At 38.7% G+C, this 19,173-nt stretch overlaps 1 protein-coding gene across 2 annotated transcripts in view; it reads left to right on the top strand.

Annotated features, from left to right (window-relative positions):
- Positions 1–19,173, top strand: part of BTBD9 (BTB domain containing 9) — a 411,032-nt gene that overhangs the window by 52,205 nt on the left and 339,654 nt on the right. For both annotated transcript variants that reach the window (XM_080806282.1, XM_080806283.1), the window contains exons 5-6: positions 2,023–2,242; positions 5,277–5,396. In XM_080806282.1, the coding sequence (XP_080662408.1) occupies positions 2,023–2,242; positions 5,277–5,396 (340 nt within the window). The remainder of the gene's footprint in view (positions 1–2,022; positions 2,243–5,276; positions 5,397–19,173) is intronic.

Genomic DNA, 19,173 nt, shown 5'->3' with positions numbered 1-19,173 from the left:
ATGACCTGAGCTAAAAGCAAGAGTCAGACACTTAACGACTGAGCCACTCAGGCATCCCTGAAAAAATTTTTATTAAAACCCACATTTAAAAAAAAACAACAACCCACATTTTTGAAGAAATATGCAGTGATGAATTACTTACCCCCTTTCCCTAAAAGCCTAATTATAGCTCACACTTCCCCTATTTAAATCACATAGCCAAGATGTATATGTGCTGTGAGAATTCAGCATTTATTTATAGTCTGTAAACTTGCTTGGTTCTCTTATTGTGTCTTGTTTAGTATATGCTTCATAATAATTCTGATAATTTTTTTAGAGCTTACTGTGTGCTTTGCGAACATCATCTCATTTAATCCTTCCAACAAATAAACAAAAACACCCCGGGCTAGGTATTGCCCTCTTAAGAGACTGAGGTTCAGAGAGGATAACTTCCCCAAAGTGGTTGGCCTGGTTAGAGGCATGACCACTGTTTGAACTCTGATCTGAAGCTCAAGCTCTTCACAGCTGGTTTTTGCTGCCTCTTGTCTCTCCATAGAGAGTGTCACTTAGAACATTGGCACCTAGAGGGCACGCAAGCTTTGCATAGAGAACTTTAGAGTTCCAGAAACAACTGACACTTACAGTGTGGAAGAGGGGAAGGGGTTAATTATATAATTATTATATTGTATATATATGTCAATTATTATTATTATATTATTTTTATTTATTTATTATTTCATTATTTATATAAGTATTACATTGTATATTATTTATATATAATATAGGATTATTATGAATTATAAATATTATAATATAGAATTAAAATATTTATAATAAATACGTAACAATTATGGTGATTATATAATATATAAAATATTTATATATTATAATATTTATAATAAATATATTATAAATAATTATTGTATTATACTTTACTTATATATGTTTATATATAATTATATTTATATATAATAATTGTTATTTATTTTAATTATATTGTATTTTTATATTAATTATATAACACTAATTTTGATGACTGGCTGAATTTTCTTTTTTTTTTTTTTTAAGGTTTTATTTATTTATTTGACAGAGAGAGACAGCAAGAGAGAGAACACAAGCAGGGAGAGTGGGAGAGGGAGAATCAGGCTTCCCGATGAGCAGGGAGCCCAATGTGGGGCTCAATCCCAGGACTCTGGGATCATGACCTGGGCCAAAGGCAGACGCTTAACAACTGAGCCACCTAGGTGCCCCTGAATTTTCATTTTTAAAATGCTCAAGTGAAGTAAAAATACACCTTTTTTTACATATATTATTGTTTTTTCGCTAGATTAATTACTTCAGCATGTCCGCATAATCCATGTCCAGCAGCTCTGCTATATTGGAATGTGTCTTCTGTTGTTTAATCAGATATCTGGTCTGTCTGCTTTGCTTTTATATGTTGTGGTCAGTCCAAACGGCGGGTACAAGTCATCTTATATGCCAGTTTTGTCCAGTAGATATTAAATTAAAGCTACTAACCAGGGCGCCTCGGTGGCTTAGTCGGTTAAGTGGCTGCCTTTGGCTTGGTCATGACCCCCAGGTCCTGGGATCAAGCCCCACATCAGGTTCCCTGATCAGTGGAGAGCCTGCTTCTTCTCTCCCTCTGTCTGCCACTCTGCTTACTTGTGCTCTCTCTATCTTTCTGTCAAATAAATAAATAAAATCTTAAAAAAAAATAAAGCTACTAATAGAGTGAACTCAGAGCTGATTTGTTTGTCCTAGTACATGGCTTTTTTTTTTCCCCCTAGTATTACCAACTTTTTCTTAGTAACATTACTCTCAGACACTCTGTGGCTTTGGTGGTGTCATTAAATTTAAACTGTGGATGGTATCTTAATCCTCACAGATATTCCACATCCTCTATCAGAGACAAGTCTCTGCCATTTTTAAATGAAATACATATAGTAGAATCAACTAGAATGCTAGAATTTTGTCCTGTTTCTCACAGTATAGAATAATTTACCAAGTAACCATTGACCTTGCTTTTTCTGTTTTTAACTGTAGTCCCAGAAGAAAATATTGCAACCATGAAGTATGGAGCCCAGGTTGTAAAAGGGGAGCTGAAGTCTGCCTTATTAGACGGCGATACTCAAAACTACGATTTGGATCATGGATTTTCTAGGCACCCAATTGATGATGACTGCCGTTCTGGCATTGAGATTAAGCTAGGTCAACCATCTATCATCAATCACATACGGATACTCCTGTGGGACCGAGATAGCCGGTGAGTGATTAGTATGACATGGACAGAAAATGACATTATGTTTGATTGACTTGACCTAATTTTGGTTTTACAGATTTGGTGGTTTATTTCCTTCGGATCGTTTTGCTATTTCTCTTGAAGTTTAGTTCTGAGGGAAGAGTTAAAGGTTATATTCCTTTTAAAAAAATGTTTTTTGCTTTTTTCTGCTTATAAAAGTAATGAATAGTGTTTGTCATGGAAAACGTAGAAAATATAGAAAAGCACAAAGGAGAAAATAGAAATTGTTAGTAATCTCACTGGCCATTAGTAATCTTTGTATATATCTAACAAGTATATGTCTAACTAGTATTTATCTATCTAACTTTGTATATATTTGACTAGTCACCCGCACATACACATACACAAAACAGAAACCGCACATAGTTTTACAAAATAGAGATGAAATGTGTAAAGGCTAACTTCACTTTGTAATTCATACATTGTGAACATTCTGCTCTTTAAATATTCCTCTAGGGGCACCTTGGTGTGGCGCCTTGGTGTGGCTAGTGACTGCCCTCTGCTCAGGTCATGATCCTGGAGTCCCAGGATCCAGTCCCACATGAGGGGGGGGGTCCCTGCTCATCAGGGAGTCTGTGTCTCCCTCTGACCCTCCCCATCTCGTGCGCGCGCTTTCTCTCTCTCTCTCTCTCTCATTCTCTCTCTCAAGTAAATAAGTAAAAATCTAAAAAAAAAAAATTTCTCTAAATAAAATATTCCTTTACTGTTATTTATGGTTGTTTGGTATTCTGCCTTCTAGGTTAGCATTTTTTATTTACTTGATTCTTTACTTTCGAATATTATGACTTTTTAAATGCATTTTATCCTATGGATGAAGAAAAAAAAATTGTCTTTTAGTGGGTGGATAAATAATCATCCTCAAAATAAAGGAAGTTTGTGAAAAATATTTGGTGGGCTCCAGGCTTGGAACCCACCCACTTTGTAGTGACTTCAAGATTCTGCCTTTCTTGGGGTACCTCTGACATTTTTCACCCACCATAGTTTCTAGGGCTCATCCATGATGCTAAGAAGTACCAGAGCAGTTGAGTGAGCAAGAACTTTTTCTCTCATCTCTGCCCATCGTTAACCTAAACCCTACATACCCAGAAACTGGTATAGTCTTTTAGGCCCTACTCATGCCTCTTTGAGTCTGGGCATGAAGGGCTTAGTAGTAATGGTGATGATACCCTTGCATGGTAATTCATTTCTCTTAGCACCGCTGGCCACCACTTGGGCCTTTTAGGCCCTTTGAACCAAATACAAGGGAATCTTCATGAAGTGAGAGTCAGCATTTCTCAGAGGCACAGGTGTTCAAGGTCCCCAGGTTGTCTTTATCTGTTTCTCCTTATTAAGAATATATTTCCTGATGGGCGCCTGGGTGGCTCAGTTGGTTAAGCAACTGCCTTCGGTTCGGGTCATGGTCCCAGAGTTCTGGGATAGAGTCCCGCCTTGGGCTCCCAGCTCCACGGGGAGTCTGCTTCTCTCTCTGACCTTCTCCCCTCTCATGCTCGCTCTCTCTGTCTGTCTCTCAAATAAATAAATAAAATCTTAAAATATATATATATATATTTTCTGTTATGTATCTTATTGGATATAATATAATGTTTAATTGGCAAAATGGAGCTAATTCACATATCATTTCCAAGAGTCTCTGGGTTAATAATAACAGTATAACAATAATTATATAGCACTTTCATTACTTTTATGTGGTGTAGGTACTGTTCTCAAAGTTTTACATATATTCATTCATCTAATTAATAGTGAAATTAGTATAAAGATAACAAAAGAAAAGGTTAGTATGTTTCAGACTAAAAGTAGTTATCGTTTCCATGATGTTAAATATTTATAGGCCACTTTGTTTTAATGCGTGCATTACAGTCACAGGGGACTTAACCACGTAGCAGTTCTTTCTTCACAGAAGTTGTTATCATTCTAAGCAAAGGTGAAAAATTCAGAATCTTAAGCCCAAAAGATTCTGACATGTGTTGTAAAATTATATCCTGCATTACTGATAACCCAGAGAGGTTCAATAAAAGGTTATAACCAGTTTGAGACTGAGCGATAAAATGAATGGGAGTGAGGGGACAGCAGAAAATGAGGGGATGACACAAAATAAGCTGACCTTTTCTGGTCACAACTGTTGGTTGCAGGCTGACATTTATGGTCACCTAAATCTTTTGAGATTGTTCCTGTTGATATTACAGTACAAGTAATAACTGCATCTCAAATTTAAATTTGGCTTATGACAGGGGAATATAGATTTGTGCAGTATGAGACCAGCATCTAATGGTCCAGCATAGCGGACTAGGGAAGGATGATAGGCTATTTTCATTACTGCCAGATTATTAGCTGCCAAATTCTATGTTGTACCCAAAAGAAACACATATTATCTCTACACCCATGTCATTTATTTTTCTTCAGGCCACATATTTGTGTAGGATGATGGGAGACTTAAGAGGGAGCAGGAGATAAGCTGGCCTTCCTGGGGGACCATTCTGAGTTGGCTATCCTGAGGGAATAGGGCTGGACACCCAGACTAGGGAATATAGAAGGAGAAGACACACCTCCGACTCCTCGATTTTGTGTCCTCTCTCTGTCATGGCTTTATGAATCTGCTAATACAGTAGGAGCAAGGCATCCTGGCTCTGTTTGGAAATGAACAATTATCTTGCATGCTAGATATGTGCCAAACAGGGTGCTAGGCCCTGAACAGATGAAGATAAATATGGCATGTTCCTTGTTCTTAAGCAGCTTGCAATCCAATAAGGCATACAAACGTGCGGAGAGATAAGTTCAGTGCGTTGTGGTGCATGTTACAATAGTGGGTCTATACAGATTTTATTATTATCAGGATTTGATTGTTATACAGGAAGTTCTGATAATAATTTGATTGTTATGCAGAAAATCCAATTAGCAAACAGTATATTTTTTTGTATCTTTTAATGTTTTATTAAAGTATGACTTGGTTTTGTTATTTTAATATGGTACTTTTTTCTGCGTTTTTCCTTTTGATTCACAGGTCTTACTCATACTTCATCGAAGTGTCAATGGATGAACTTGATTGGATCAGAGTGATTGACCATTCGCAGTATCTATGTCGTTCTTGGCAAAAGTTGTATTTTCCAGCCCGTGTCTGCAGGTTAGTTCTCATGGCTAATTAATGATTGTGATGTTTTATTTAAGGAAATTGAACCTTGAGAAATGGGCTATATTTTTTTTTGTCTCAAAGAAGACTTTTTCGGGTTATCAGCTACCAAATGCATCCCAACTAAAAAACTTAGGGAAAATATTAATTCTAGAGTATATTAATTCTAGAGTATATTAATTCTAGAGTATACTGTGGAACTGTTTATCTAGTGTTTTGTGCCATACATATGCCAGAGACCTGCCGTGAACAAGTAGGGACAGAGAGCACAGGAGAAGTGGAGATGCTCTTTAAGCTCCATGCTAGACACTGAAAGCAGAGTGATTGTTAGGGGCTGCGTTCTTTCCACAAAAGCCGTGGGAGATATTTCTGGAGGCTTCCGTGGTAGTCCTCAGGGCCAGGAGGAGATTCTTGGATGTTAGTGTCCACATTCTGAATATCTGTGTTCTTTTTCTAGGTCAGTGCTTATCAGCAGAGCTTGACAGAACAAGTGTGTCTGGTGGGTTGGGTTTGGGGCAGGGGAGGTTGAGCTGCTGGGGCTCCAGGCTCACAGCCTCCCTTCAACCAGAGCACCTTAGCTTTTATTGTTGTTATGCATTGTGGCCCCATGGAAGGTTGTTCTTAAAAATTGTTGGTGAGGGGCGCCTGAGTGGCTCAGTGGGTTAAAGCCTCTGCCTTCAGCTCAGATCATGATCCCAGGGTCCTGGGATCGAGCCCCGCATCGGGCTCTCTGCTCAGCAGGGAGCCTGCTTCTCTCCTGGCCTCTCTGCCTGCTTGTGATCTCTGTCTGTCAAATAAATAAATAAAATCTTAAAAAAAAAAAAATTGTTGGTGAGCTACTGTTCTGTGTGTTTGTGTATATATATATATGTGTGTGTATATATATACACACACACACACACACACACCTATAATTATATAGATTTTATAGAATTTCAGAAGGTTTACACCATCTTTTAAACTTTCTGAAATTCTATAAAACCTATACAATTAATGAATTTGGGAGGGGAAAGATAGTTAGAGGGGCCTGAAATTTTGCTGTTTTCTTTTTTTGTTTTTGTTTTGTTTTTCCTGTTGTAATTTTCCTCTTGGAAATTGCCCTCTGGTGTTCCTTATCTTAAAGTCAAAAGAGCAAAGGCAGAGAATGATTGGTTCATCTAGACCGGTGTGGCAAGAGGAGAAGAAAAGGTGTATGGTGGGTGTAAACCAGGGACAGTGTGGGTCTGGCCTCTTTACCCCCTCCTGTCCCCACCCTCATCTATGACCCCAGCTGATCTCCCACTGTGGCTGATTTGGAGCAGATGGGGATGCCCTGCGGCACTTGGTCTCTTGGTCAGAAGACACCCTTATACCTAGTAAACTTACACTCTAACAGCATCAGGCTGAATTCTTACCTCCATCAAAGGAACTCCACAAAACCTTTCAGCGTTCCAGTACAGTAAAGAATGTTGCCTACATTTTTTTTATTATGGGTATGGCTGGACACAATATTGTTACCCAGGGATCCTTGGGTGTGAAAATGAAGAAAATCAATTTCATTTCCCCAAAGAAAGACTAAAGTGTTGCAGGTCTGGCAGTGGCTCTTTTATCAGAGGAGTTTTGAATGGATTAAAATGAGAGGGACAAGAAATTGAGTGAAGATTTTGTGTCTCAGAGCTGCCTAGGGATATTTTGAGAGTAACACAGGGGCCCCATCTTGTAGGAGGAGATTGAGCCTGCATTGACTCATGTTACTATGATTGTATTGGATTAGAAAATAAGCAGCATAGCAACCAAAGCATCTGATGTGGACTGAAGGACTGTGTGTTTGCAATTTGAAACAAGAGGAACATGGCTCCTAGAACAAATCACCATGAATATAATACTAGCCATGACAGAGTCTGTGAGCTTTACCCACTCAAAAACCCCCACCATATGGAGGGGGATGCGTGCCCTCAGTCATGATCTCTGGCTTTTACACACTATACGTCCCCTTATTTATTAATGGGCAGTATTTATACTTCCCTTTTGTTATTTTGTCTCTACCATGTGGCTTTGCTTTTGTTGATGTAACTTTTATGTCTTGTAGAGGTCGGTGTATTGAAAATGCTCATATTGGTTTTGGTACAGCCAGTTCCCAACCCTGGTGGAGAAAAAAAAGAAAAAAAATATATATATATATATATATATATACACACAAAGGTGCTGTTAGAGATAGCGACAACAAGAAAAGGAAAGAGTCTTGATAGCCATATTAAGAAATAAAATTAAAGAGATTTATAACCACTTTAACTTATATTACTACATTCCTTTATAAACTCTGCCTTTTGTAAACGGTTGGGATTTGGTAGTATTTAGAATGAACCTAAGAGTAAGTCTCAGTTGATTTTCCAAGGATGTCCTGTACTTGGTGTTTCTTTTCTTTTTTAAAAAGACTATTTGGGGCACCTGGGTGGCTCAGTGGGTTAAAGCCTCTGCCTTCAGCTCAGATCATGATCCCAGGGTCCTGGGATCGAGCCCCACATCAGGCTCTCTGCTCAGCAGGGAGCCTGCTTCCTCTTCTCTCTCTCTCTGCCTGCCTCTCTGCCTACCTGTGATCTCTGTCAAATAAACAAAGTCTTAAAAAAAAAAAAGACTATTTATTTATTTATGTATTTATTAGAGAGAGAGCATGAGCAGGGGGAGGGGCAGAGGGAGAGGGAGAGAGAGTCTCAAGCAGACTCCATGCTGAGTGTAAACCCCAACACAAAGCTTGATCTCATGATCCTGAGATCATGACTTGAGCCAAAACTAAGAGTTGGTTGCCCAGCTGACCCCCCAGGCTCCCCTAGGCTTGGTGTTTTTTATCTTCACAATCATTTATTGCCTGTCTAAACATTGTTCTAAATACACATTTTCCATGGACTTCACTGGGCACATATACATTCTTTGTCTTTGCCTTATTTAGTTAATGTGTACATTTGTATGTCACCTTTGTTTTTCAGTATCCTTTGAGTATTTGTCTTGCCTCTGATACTAAAATTACAACTTCTTGGAAATAAGGAGTAGAGATTGTGATCTTTTAGTATTCTTGCGTGGTACTCAGGCTATGATCTAGTGTGTAGTAGGTGCTCTATAAATGTTAGCACAGGCTTCCTGGGGGCAAGGCACGGACTGTATAATGAGGAGAGACCGATTCAGCATTAATATGTGTATATATTCATTGGTACTTTTGATCCATGTATTTGTTAAAATGTGTATCCGTCCTAGAAAGGTCTCAGGTACATCGTTTGCAAAGGTAATTTCCTATATTTTCATGAGGAAGCCGAATTTTGAGGTTAATTCTGAAGGATGTATCGTGTATCAAGGAAAGATGACATCAAATTTATTTACAAGAGAAGAGTGAGCGACACTGTGAGTTGGGGAGTGTGAGATTACCTAGCTTTCTCTTGAGTCTTGGCTGGATTGCATGTACATCAGCACTATGTCGTGAAAAAACAAAAAACAAAAAAAGAAAACCCCATGGTCTATGGAGTTAGAGCTCTTCTCACTCTCTGGTTTCATTGAATCCTGTCCTGGTGATCTTAGTGAAGTTGTGCCTCTCTAAGCCCTTGTTTCTACACCAGGAAAAACAGAAATAACAACACCATTTAGGAGTCTGCCATGGAGGGTTTAGATGACAGAGTGTGTGTACAAACGTTGAGTACAGTGCCTGGCTCAAAGTAGAGGCTCAGTCACTAGTGGTTTTTATTATTTTAAAATTGTTGGTATTATTATTATTTTTATTTTTTTCTAGATTTTGAGACTCTCCACTGGCATTTGACCTTCAGAGAAAGAGTCATTCTTGCCATCATCTTTGGCCATGGTGGCGCTCATTGTGAGGAAACTGTTCCTGACCTCAGGAGCCTAGTCTCCCCGACATGTTTCCAGATTGCCAATCAATACATAGCAGTCTGAAACATGCCTTAAACAGTACACTCCATCTTCATAACCTGCCTAGTGATGTGTTCCCAACAGTTGTAATTTGGTAAAACATTTTTTTTATTGTAGCAAAATATACATGGTGTACAATTGGCCATTTATATATCTGTAGAATGTAATTCAGCCCGCACTTCACCTCATTAAGGTAGTGGACATTATCCAGTGGCAATAGATAGGATAACGTCAGGCTTCAAAGCGAGAGTGATTGCTCCAGCTGTAATAGTGAATGGACAGAAATGATCTGCTCTGTCTTCCTGGGTCCGGTTTAGGAATGCGTTGGAGGTTAATTGGGAACTGCTCTATGTAGCCAAAAGCCTAGACTAATAACACACCCCACTCAGCCCCCTCCTGGGGATGAAGAAAATGGACTTGTTGGTGTTAGTATAATCTTTCTTAAGTACTCAGAATCATGTTATGTCTTAGCAGCTTTCTCTTCCTTAGGAAAGGGCCATTTCTGCTTCACCTTTACATTGTCTTGTGTATCTAGGAAGCTCTCTTCAAGCCCTTCCACTGCCTTCCACGGCTTTCCTGGATGCTGGAGCCCAAGGCTGAACAAAAAATACTAATAGGGAGTGGCAAATACGGAGTGCCCTGGGGGTGTTTTAAAACACTGTCTGGCTGCTTCTCAACAAGGTGCTGGTAATTTGGGAGCCATATAATGTTGCCGAAATAGGAGACTTGAAAATATGGGTGTGAGGGGTGGAGGTGGATTTCCGAGCCCGCAGGTGGCTGGTAGCTGAAATCAGAAAAGTAATTGTGAGGGCGCCTGGGTGGCTCAGTGGGTTAAAGCCTCTGCCCTCGGCTCAGGTCATGATCCCAGTGACCTGGGATCGAGCCCCACATCGGGCTCTCTGCTCTGCGGGGAGCCTGCTTCCCACTCTCTCTCTGCCTGCCTCTCTGCCTAGTTGTGATTTCTGCCTGTCAAATAAATAAAATATTAAAAAAAAAAAAAAAGAAAAGTAATTGTGGGGCAAAACCCGGGAGTTGAGGAAAGGAATCCCACCTGAAAGTGCAGCCCTCAGGGTGTGCCTGTTGAGAGAGAAAGAAAAGAGTAGATAGCAGACACCTTTGCTGCAGGGGCTGGGCAGAGACTGGAGAGCACTCACTGACGACAAGGGATGGGAGGGATGGCCACTGTTCACACAAGACTAGGCTTCTGCCTTTCCTTTTGTTTTTAACTACCATCATGGAAATGTCTTGTTCTTGACATTTTTATTATCAAATTATAATGTGGGACATTTTTAAATCTCAGTAAAACTTGTCCTCTGGTAAGGTTGTATCCAGTTCCTACCAGTAGCACATGAAAATGCTCTTTCTCTGAGCCCCTAACCAATGCAGGCTTGTCAACACTGCCAATGTGAGCTGTGATTTGTTTAAAAAACAAAACAAAACAAAACAAAACACATACACACACAAAAAGCCCTTATTTTAATTTAGATTTATCATCAATGAGGTATAGTATTGTTTAATAATGACCATTTGTTCTTTCTCATTTATGAAAAGCCTATTTTAGTCTTCTGCATATTTTTCTCCTGAGGCAATTATCTTTTTCTATTTATCAGAACTTTATTTTGATATATTGATATATACACACTGAGATAGATATAGATATAGATATGCCATCGTTTTGCCTGTCATGTGTTGTGCAATTTGTTTTTAGTTTTTAGTGTTTTACTGGTACTTTTTGCCATATGGAATTTTACTTTTTAAAAATATGTAGTCCAATCTCTTCATCTTTTTTTTTTTGATCTCTGGTCGTTTGCAATCATGTTTAGAAAGATATTTTGCACTCCAGCATGTTAGAAGTTTTTTCTACTGTTTATTATTTTTGTCTTTATATCTAGATGTGTAACTCAGCCAGAACATTTTGTGTGTGTGTTTTCAGGTAAGGATAGTCAGTTGATGAAGACTATTTATTTAGTAATGTTCCTTACCACACGAATGTGAACAATCATATTTATCATATGCTAAATTCTAGCATATACTCTGTTTCACTGATTTCTTTGCCTATAGCTGAAAGTATTTTAATTATTGTAGTTTCCCTTCCCTCCTTTTTTTTCTTTTCTTAGAATGAGATATTATAATGTGCCAAATGCATCATGGAGAAAAGAAAGGGTGTTATAAAGCATCTGCCAGCCTGTCTTCTGGTCTCAGTGGTCACATTAGAGGCCATAAATGATGATAAACATCTCACTAGTATGGTTCTACTCTCACGTACGACAAGAAATTTAGGCATGCTTCACCAGCTAAGGAAATAGGTTTTTCTTCATGTATTCATCTGTTGTTCATTCATTCATCACTCACTCATCCAAAATAAGCTCCTACTCTGTGCTATACATTGTACTTGATACCCAGGCCACAACACCTGTAGAAGATAAACACCGTTTCTGCTGTCATGGAATCTGGGAGGAACCAATCTCAACAAGTAAGAAGAATGCATCAAGTCCTTTCAAGTGTTGTGAAGATGGTGCTATGATAGGGACTGATGGGGGGCCATGCGCGGGTCCAGGCGGGGTGGGGGGGCGATGGTGGATATTTTCAATAGGTGGTCTGGGAAGGCACAAGAGGGGAGATGGTGTTTTTGACTGAGTGAGAGGAGTGCTATTTCCTGGTCATTGTTTTAGATATTTAGCCTTTCTTTGATGTACTTTGACTGTTATTCGGGAGTAATGGGTCTCCTGTAGGAGGCCTCATTAGATGAATACTAAAACTGTACTGTGTTTTGGTATAGGGCACTTTAATCTCTTTTATTGCTACCATACATTCCAGGTCCCTCCTCATCCCTGCCATCATTAGAGCAGTATAATTTTTTTTTTTTTTTTACCCATCTTCATTAGCTTATAGTACCTACACAGTGCTGTAGATCTACAGGACATAAAACAAATGAGAAAATAAACATTGCTATTTATGGAAGCATTCTTTGCCAACCTTATTCACATTGTACAATAGCTATGTGTCTCCTTTCTTTTTTCTCTTGTTCTCCCCTGCCCCCATAACCGGGCATTGATATATTTATTTACTTTTAAAGGAAGGCGCTTCTACATTATTCATTGGCTCACCAGGATGCTTTAGAATTGTAGCTAGAATTATGCTGAGCCTTTACTTTCTTTATGTGATTGGCGTCTTCAGAATTCAAGAAATGCCTTATTCAGATGTAAAGGAAAAAGGAATAGTTTCACATTAAAAAAGTAATCATTTTCGTTCATACTTAGTTTGAATTGTACCTCTGCCTACAACTTTGATGTCATGATTGAACTAGCATAGAGCAACCCTGCATTCGGAGGAACATTTTCTTCCAAGAATGCAAAGCAAAATGTAGCCACATGGTGTCACTAAATCATAACAATTTTATTTGAGGCCAAAGAGAGGTTGAAATTGCCTTTTTTTAAAAAAATCAAACCGTATTTATATATCAATTGTTCTGAAGTCTGTGATTTGTGAAATAACACGTGAAACTATTTGTACCAGTTAAGCCTTTCAGCTCCCGGGAAGCATTAATTACGTCCGAAGCCCGGAGATGTACATGCAGGTACTAGCTGGCTCCTGACTCCTCATCTACAAAGTGTAGCACATATGTGGGCCTCTGTAGTACAATTAGGCAGGTTCATACAAATAAGGGTTTTTTTCTTTTTAATTTAAATCTTCCTTTGGAATTTTGAACCAAATGGAAGAGGAACTCAAAGGGGATGAGCCACTAAGTATTTATAAAGAATCAGGAACAGAAGAAAGGAAAATGAGGAAAAGACAGGATTACAGGAGCTCAGGAGAGACAGGACGGGGACGGTCTAACATTGATTGAGCATTGTCTCCCACCAGACACATCATTACCTTGTGGGATCCTCAAAATAGCTCCGGGAGAGAAATGCTACTAACCACCTAATTTTACAAACAAGGAAATTGAGCCTTAGAGAAGCTAAGACCTTAGAGAAGGTCCCTCAGAGCGCACAGTTAGCATCCCAATCCTGCATTGCTTCTGCAGGATGTGAGGTAAAGCATCAGCTCTGGGGTGGTGCGGGAGGAGACTTGCAGCCCTGAAGGAGCTCTTGCTGCCTCTTGGGCCACAGCAGTTTCCCAGAATCCCGGCAGAGATGCCCCAAGCAGAGCAGCTGCAGCCTGCTCTGCTGGCACTGGGCACAGCTGCCCCAACACCAGGCTGCTGGCCATGTGGATGGGGAGGATGAGGACAAGGAGCAATTGGGAAGTTTGCACTTTTAAAATGCTCCAAAGGGAGTATAGCAATCCTTTATCTAGGTGTGTTTTGTCAGTTTGTCAATAGAGCTTTGAATTTTCCGGCCCTTTAGTTCCTAATAAGATCATTTTGGACTTTATTATTACATAGTGAGCCTGATGTTCTTAACTCCTGATTTGTTTTGCTTCCACTGTATTTAGAAACATATTTTATATATTATGGAGTCTCTCTTCATGAGCTCTCTTCACATCCTGAATTGCTGTTTTACTTTTTTTTTTTAGAAATTTTCTATTTATTATTTCACCTGCAATCCTCTTATTAGGCCAAAAAAAAAAAAAAAAAACCAAAAAACCCGCTGTGTTTTATATTCAGTAAGACCTTTGAGACTCGGCTGTTTGTGCTTAAGTTATTCAATTGCATCCAGGCTTTTTTTTTTTTTTTTTTTTTTTTTTTTTCATTTTGTTTAAAGGGTAATAACACGTTGAACTTTTGTGTATGCAGTGGAGGAGTTGGAATATGAGAAAACAGAACAGGGTTGTCCTTTTCCTTTGCATTTTATTTTATAATTTTAGAATATAAATTAGTGTCTTTTAATAAGCCTATTGTATGAGATGATGTTAATAACACTAACGACCTGTTATTATTGCCACAAACAGCCGTTGCCTGTTTTTCATTCTAGAAGGGCAAGCACTATATTTGGTGCTGCTAATAGTTGCTTCCCAAGCAGTTAGGTCCAGGATCAAGTTCAGACAGCACCTCTCTGGGTGAGCATCAGAATCCTTTTTCTTATGCTTTCACTCTCCTCAGTGCTACTCTGTTATTTACAGCATTTTGTCCTGTGGACATTGATTCAACAAACATGGACTGAACACCTGCTATATTGGTTAGGTTAGGTGTCAGGCATAAAAGGATGAACAGGACACACTCTGCTCCCCTTCTAGGGACTGATAAAGTAAAATATCGTTGGTGCAATAATAAGGGAATATATAAGTAATGCAGGAGCATGGCTGTGGGGGTTCCTACAGAAGAGAAGATTTGAAGTGAGTAATAAAGGACCAAGGGATTGAGCAGGCAAACAAAAGGAGAAAGGATGTCCTATGTATGCAGGACACCTGCCCAGGGCAGAATCTGCACTGGACTTGGCCAAACCTGAACTATTTTCTCAAAACTCTTCCATCATTGGTTCCTTCTTCTTCCCTAACTTCATCTTTGGTTCTTATTAAAAATGACTTATTTTGTCTCACCAGTTGAAATCGTCCATTTACCACTTACCTTCCCATACCTCCCTAAGCTCTGAGACATGTACATGAATGACAATCCTCTTCTTTATATGACCTGGTAGAACTGTTTCAGGTATCTGGGACTTGCTTTTATTTAAAGGTTTTTTTTTTAGTTTTTTTTTTTAAACTTCTTTCAACAAGATTAGAAGACTCCATGGGGAGAACTGTAAATTAGGTTAGTTTTCACAAATAATATTCAGAGAATAGTAAAAATTTGCAAGAAGCAGAGAGAAAGTTCCTGTTTTGGAGCCAGGATTTGAGTCAATGTATCTTTTGCTTAGAAAAAAATGCATTTCCATAGGTATTTCATCATTGAGTACATGCCACCGGTAAGGAAATTGACCTTAGTGTATCAGTTTTCCTATTTGAGATCTCCTTTTGGAACCTGTTTTTGTACTGCAGTTCTCCCAATATTTACTTAGGAACTTAGGAAATCCTGAACCAGAAAGCCAGAGTTTGAACTATTGGTCATGGGACTGTGGGTCTGTCAAGTAGAGAACAAGGGAGGAATAAAATACAAAGCCATCTGGGACTCTGGGCTCCTTAATATGAGTGAGGGGCCTCCAGCGTAGGTGAGCTATGGAACTACGATTGGAAATGGTGGGACAGAGTTTCCAGGACTTCCTACACAGCTTCCAGAGTGAATCAGAAAATGCTATCAGTGGAGTAAAGCTTCGTTGACTTTTCTTTTTGAAAGATCAAGAAGAGGGAAGGACAGTTAGACCTCAGATCTTCGAGGTCAGAAAAAAGAAGTTAGACACAGATTTATTTGTGAAATACGTAGTCATTTCTGATCCTGTTTACTTTGGAAATGGTAATCTAAAGAAGATATTGGTGAAGTAGTTAATAATTGTCTCCATGGAGAGTTAGGCCTGTGTATATTAGCATTTCACCCCACACGGCCTAGCAGTGATTGCTCTGACTTTTAGCATTTATAGCTTAAGTCACCTAATTTAGCCATTAATTATATAATATATCTTGTGTGCCTCTCTAATTATTTTGTCATCCCTAGACCTTACTGATATTCCTTTGGTAGTAGTTGCTCATCAGATATGTTGTTGAATCGCTTTAGCCCTCTAACATTCCTGAGTGAAGGTGCCTGAATAATTGTTTTTCTGGAAAAATCCTTTTAACACTGCTATTTTTTTCCCCAGCGTTAGAAGGAGACACTAGGAAATAAGATTTTGTAATATTTCTTTCCATGGAAAATATGCTCATAGAGGACTGTATGTACAAGTCCCATGATTAATAAAACCATCAGAGCTTTCTCAGTGATCCTAATAAACGATACAAGTTCCCTAGATCTGGGTGCTTTCTGTGGATACAAGGTTGGCTCAGGGGAGAACGGACCAGAAGTGAAACCAGATTGCTTGTCTGCTGCCAGAAATTCTGGGCAGCATGCCAGACTTGGTTCACCTTCTAAAAATTCATCTCCCAATATGAAAATGGAGGGCTCGATCCCTGCAAGGAATGGTGGTAGCATGAACACTTGGACTTCTTTCAGCCCAGAGGACTTGATGGATGTGAGGAAAGGTGAGGGAACTGATCGGGGTGGCCTGGCAGCTTTGACCCCATTTAAGAGCTGTAATATTTTCTTTAGCAGTCTTACTTCATTATGTCTCAAATTATAATTTCATAAGTTCATAATTGTTCTTTCAAATAATGTGGGCCATATATACACATGAATATGTCCTGCCTGATAGGAAGCTGTAGGTTTAATTTCTAATAGTCCTAGAAATTCTCTGCACATTATGAAGCTATTAGGATGTAACAGCTGTTTTACTTCTTTCACCCTGCACAAGAAATGTGATGCAGACTAAAATGATCAGTAATTATGTATTTTGAAAGCTAAAGCTCCAGTTACAGAAGGAGCTAATTTACACATTAGATACTGATAAAACTACAGTATGCTATGAGTTTCAAAGTTAGCGTTATCTCCTGTCCAAGACTATGAAAGAGAATCTGTGCCAAAAGACATTTTCACTCTTTGAAATCCTCTTTTGCATTGCCTATTGTAATTTTGAAGTTGCAAATCAACAGTAATGAAGAACTGCTTGATATTTTTCTAAGGAAAAAAATTAGAAGGAATGTGAGAGGGAGTAGGATTTAGAAGGATTTTATTTTATTTCTGTTGATCAGTGCCTGCCATCTGCCTTCCATTTAATGTTGTAGAAGCATGCATGCGTTTCTCAGTTCTGAACAGATGATGTGCATGGTTTGTTGAGATATATGTGTATTCTGGATGTGTGTGTGTGTATATATACCTACAGTGCTTAAAATCACAAAGTGTAAAACAGATAATGAGTCTCCATTTTGGACTAATTTGCATATTCGGCTCTTGTACACAAAACAAAAGACTACAATGACACTGATTTTCTTTTCTACTTTAGAATCAGCACTAACCAGCTGTCAACAAATATTTTGATTAAACACTTTCCTTTATTGGGGAACTTTGGGGCACATTCTTTGTATAAACATATTGTTTTCTTTGATTTCAAGGGACGTATTTTCAATATGATTCATGGGTGCATCACACCGGTAAGCTGTCATGCACAAAAATATATTTTTCTCTGTAAACTTCCTTTTTACCATTGATTTCTCTAGGGCAAAATGTCGCTCAGAACAGAATATTCCAACTCAGGTTATTTGCCTGAAATAAAGGTGGTAAATAAATGTGTAAGCCTGCTTTAAGTAAACTGAAAAATTTAAAGCACAGATTCCCTAAACTAGATTTTACCAAGAGATTTTCAAAGGAGATCTAATAGTTCCTCTAATACGTTTAAAATATGATTTGAGGATAGACATTTTGTTAATATTTTGACAAATATACATTTAGTCTTTCTTCTATGTTTAATCATACATAAGCATTTTATTTATAAAAGTGGTATTATGGAGTATATACTATTTTGAAACCTTGCACATATATATTTATATTCTCTGTGACTATTGTTCCATGTCAGTCCGTAAACATTTGCTTTATCTTTTTGAATAGCACAATATTCTGAATATGCTGTTGTTTACCTAACAGTGCCCTACTGAGGGATTTAGGATGTTTTTAGTTTTACTGTTATAGAACACTACAGTCTTTGCATACTTACCTGATTATCTCTTCACCTGGGCAGAGTTAAAGGATATGATCATCATAAAATGCTAAACTATTGGTAAATGCTATCCAAAAGCGTTATACCAGTTTATTCCTACCAGGAGTATATGATAGTACCTGTTTCTCCCTGTCCTTATCAACAATGAGCATTATCATTGTTTCTAATCTTTTGTCAAGCTGATAAGCAAACTGTGGTCTCTCATTTGTTTTATTGTACAGATTTTTTATCATTTGTTAAGTTAAACAACCGTGCATCTGTTTGTTGATAAGCACCCATATTTTCATCGAAAAGATGAAATTTGAGTTAGCCTAAAAGAATGGGTTGAGTTTTGACTGGGTAATCTTAGTGGGCTTTTTCTGTGATGTCAACTAGGAAAGTGATCCTCAACTGGGGGCAATTTTGTCCCCCCCCCCCCGCCCCAAGGGACATTTGGCAACTTCCGGGGACATCTTTGGTAGTCACAATTGAGGGGCAGGGTGCTACTGGCATCTAGGGGTAAGAGGTGTGCTTCTAAATACCCTGCAGTGTACAGCACAGCCTCCTATGACAAAACATTATCCAACTCAAAATGTCAACAGTGCCAAGGATGAGAAGCCCTGATTGGAAAAGTTTGTGGTAATTCCACACGTGAAGGGGGCTTGAATAAGATGTCTTTGTTTAAATGGAGAAAGAGCATAGCTGTGAAAGACATTCAAAGGAAAAACCAGTCAGGGGCGCCTGGGTGGCTCAGTGGGTTAAAGCCTCTGCCTTCGGCTCAGGTCATGATCTCAGGGTCCTGGGATCAAGCCCCACATCGGGCTCTCTGCTCAGCAGGGAGCCTGCTTCCCTTCCTTTCTCTCTGCCTGCCTCTCTGCCTACTTGTGATCTCTGTCTGTCAAATAAATAAATAAATAAATAAATCTTTAAAAAAAAAAAAAGGAAAAACCAGTCAAAGCCAACGACTGGTTGAATATGGAATAATAATGACAAAAAGTTGAGGCAAAGAGAGCTTCAAAGTTTGGAACCTAGATGGCCAGGAGGTGGACATTGGTGGACAGAAATTGTGAGGGAGTCAGTGTGAGCTAGTTGTAGAATTAGAAGTTAGGAAACAAATGGTGACACTCTTGCTATTTCATCTGCTCTGCTTTTATATAGTGAGTTTTTTATTTTATGTGTGGTGACAGGATTGTGTTGGGTTTTAGATTACAAAATCTCTAACTAGTATCAAACATTTGATCTCAAGCAGTTTCCTCTTTTGGAAATGTTCTTCTTTCATCTCT

Source organism: Martes martes, assembly GCF_963455335.1.
Source record: "Martes martes genome assembly, chromosome: 6".
NCBI classification, from domain to species: domain Eukaryota; kingdom Metazoa; phylum Chordata; class Mammalia; order Carnivora; family Mustelidae; genus Martes; species Martes martes.
The sequence above is the reverse complement of the archived record's forward strand: the minus strand, read 5'-3'. Positions and strand labels throughout refer to the sequence as shown.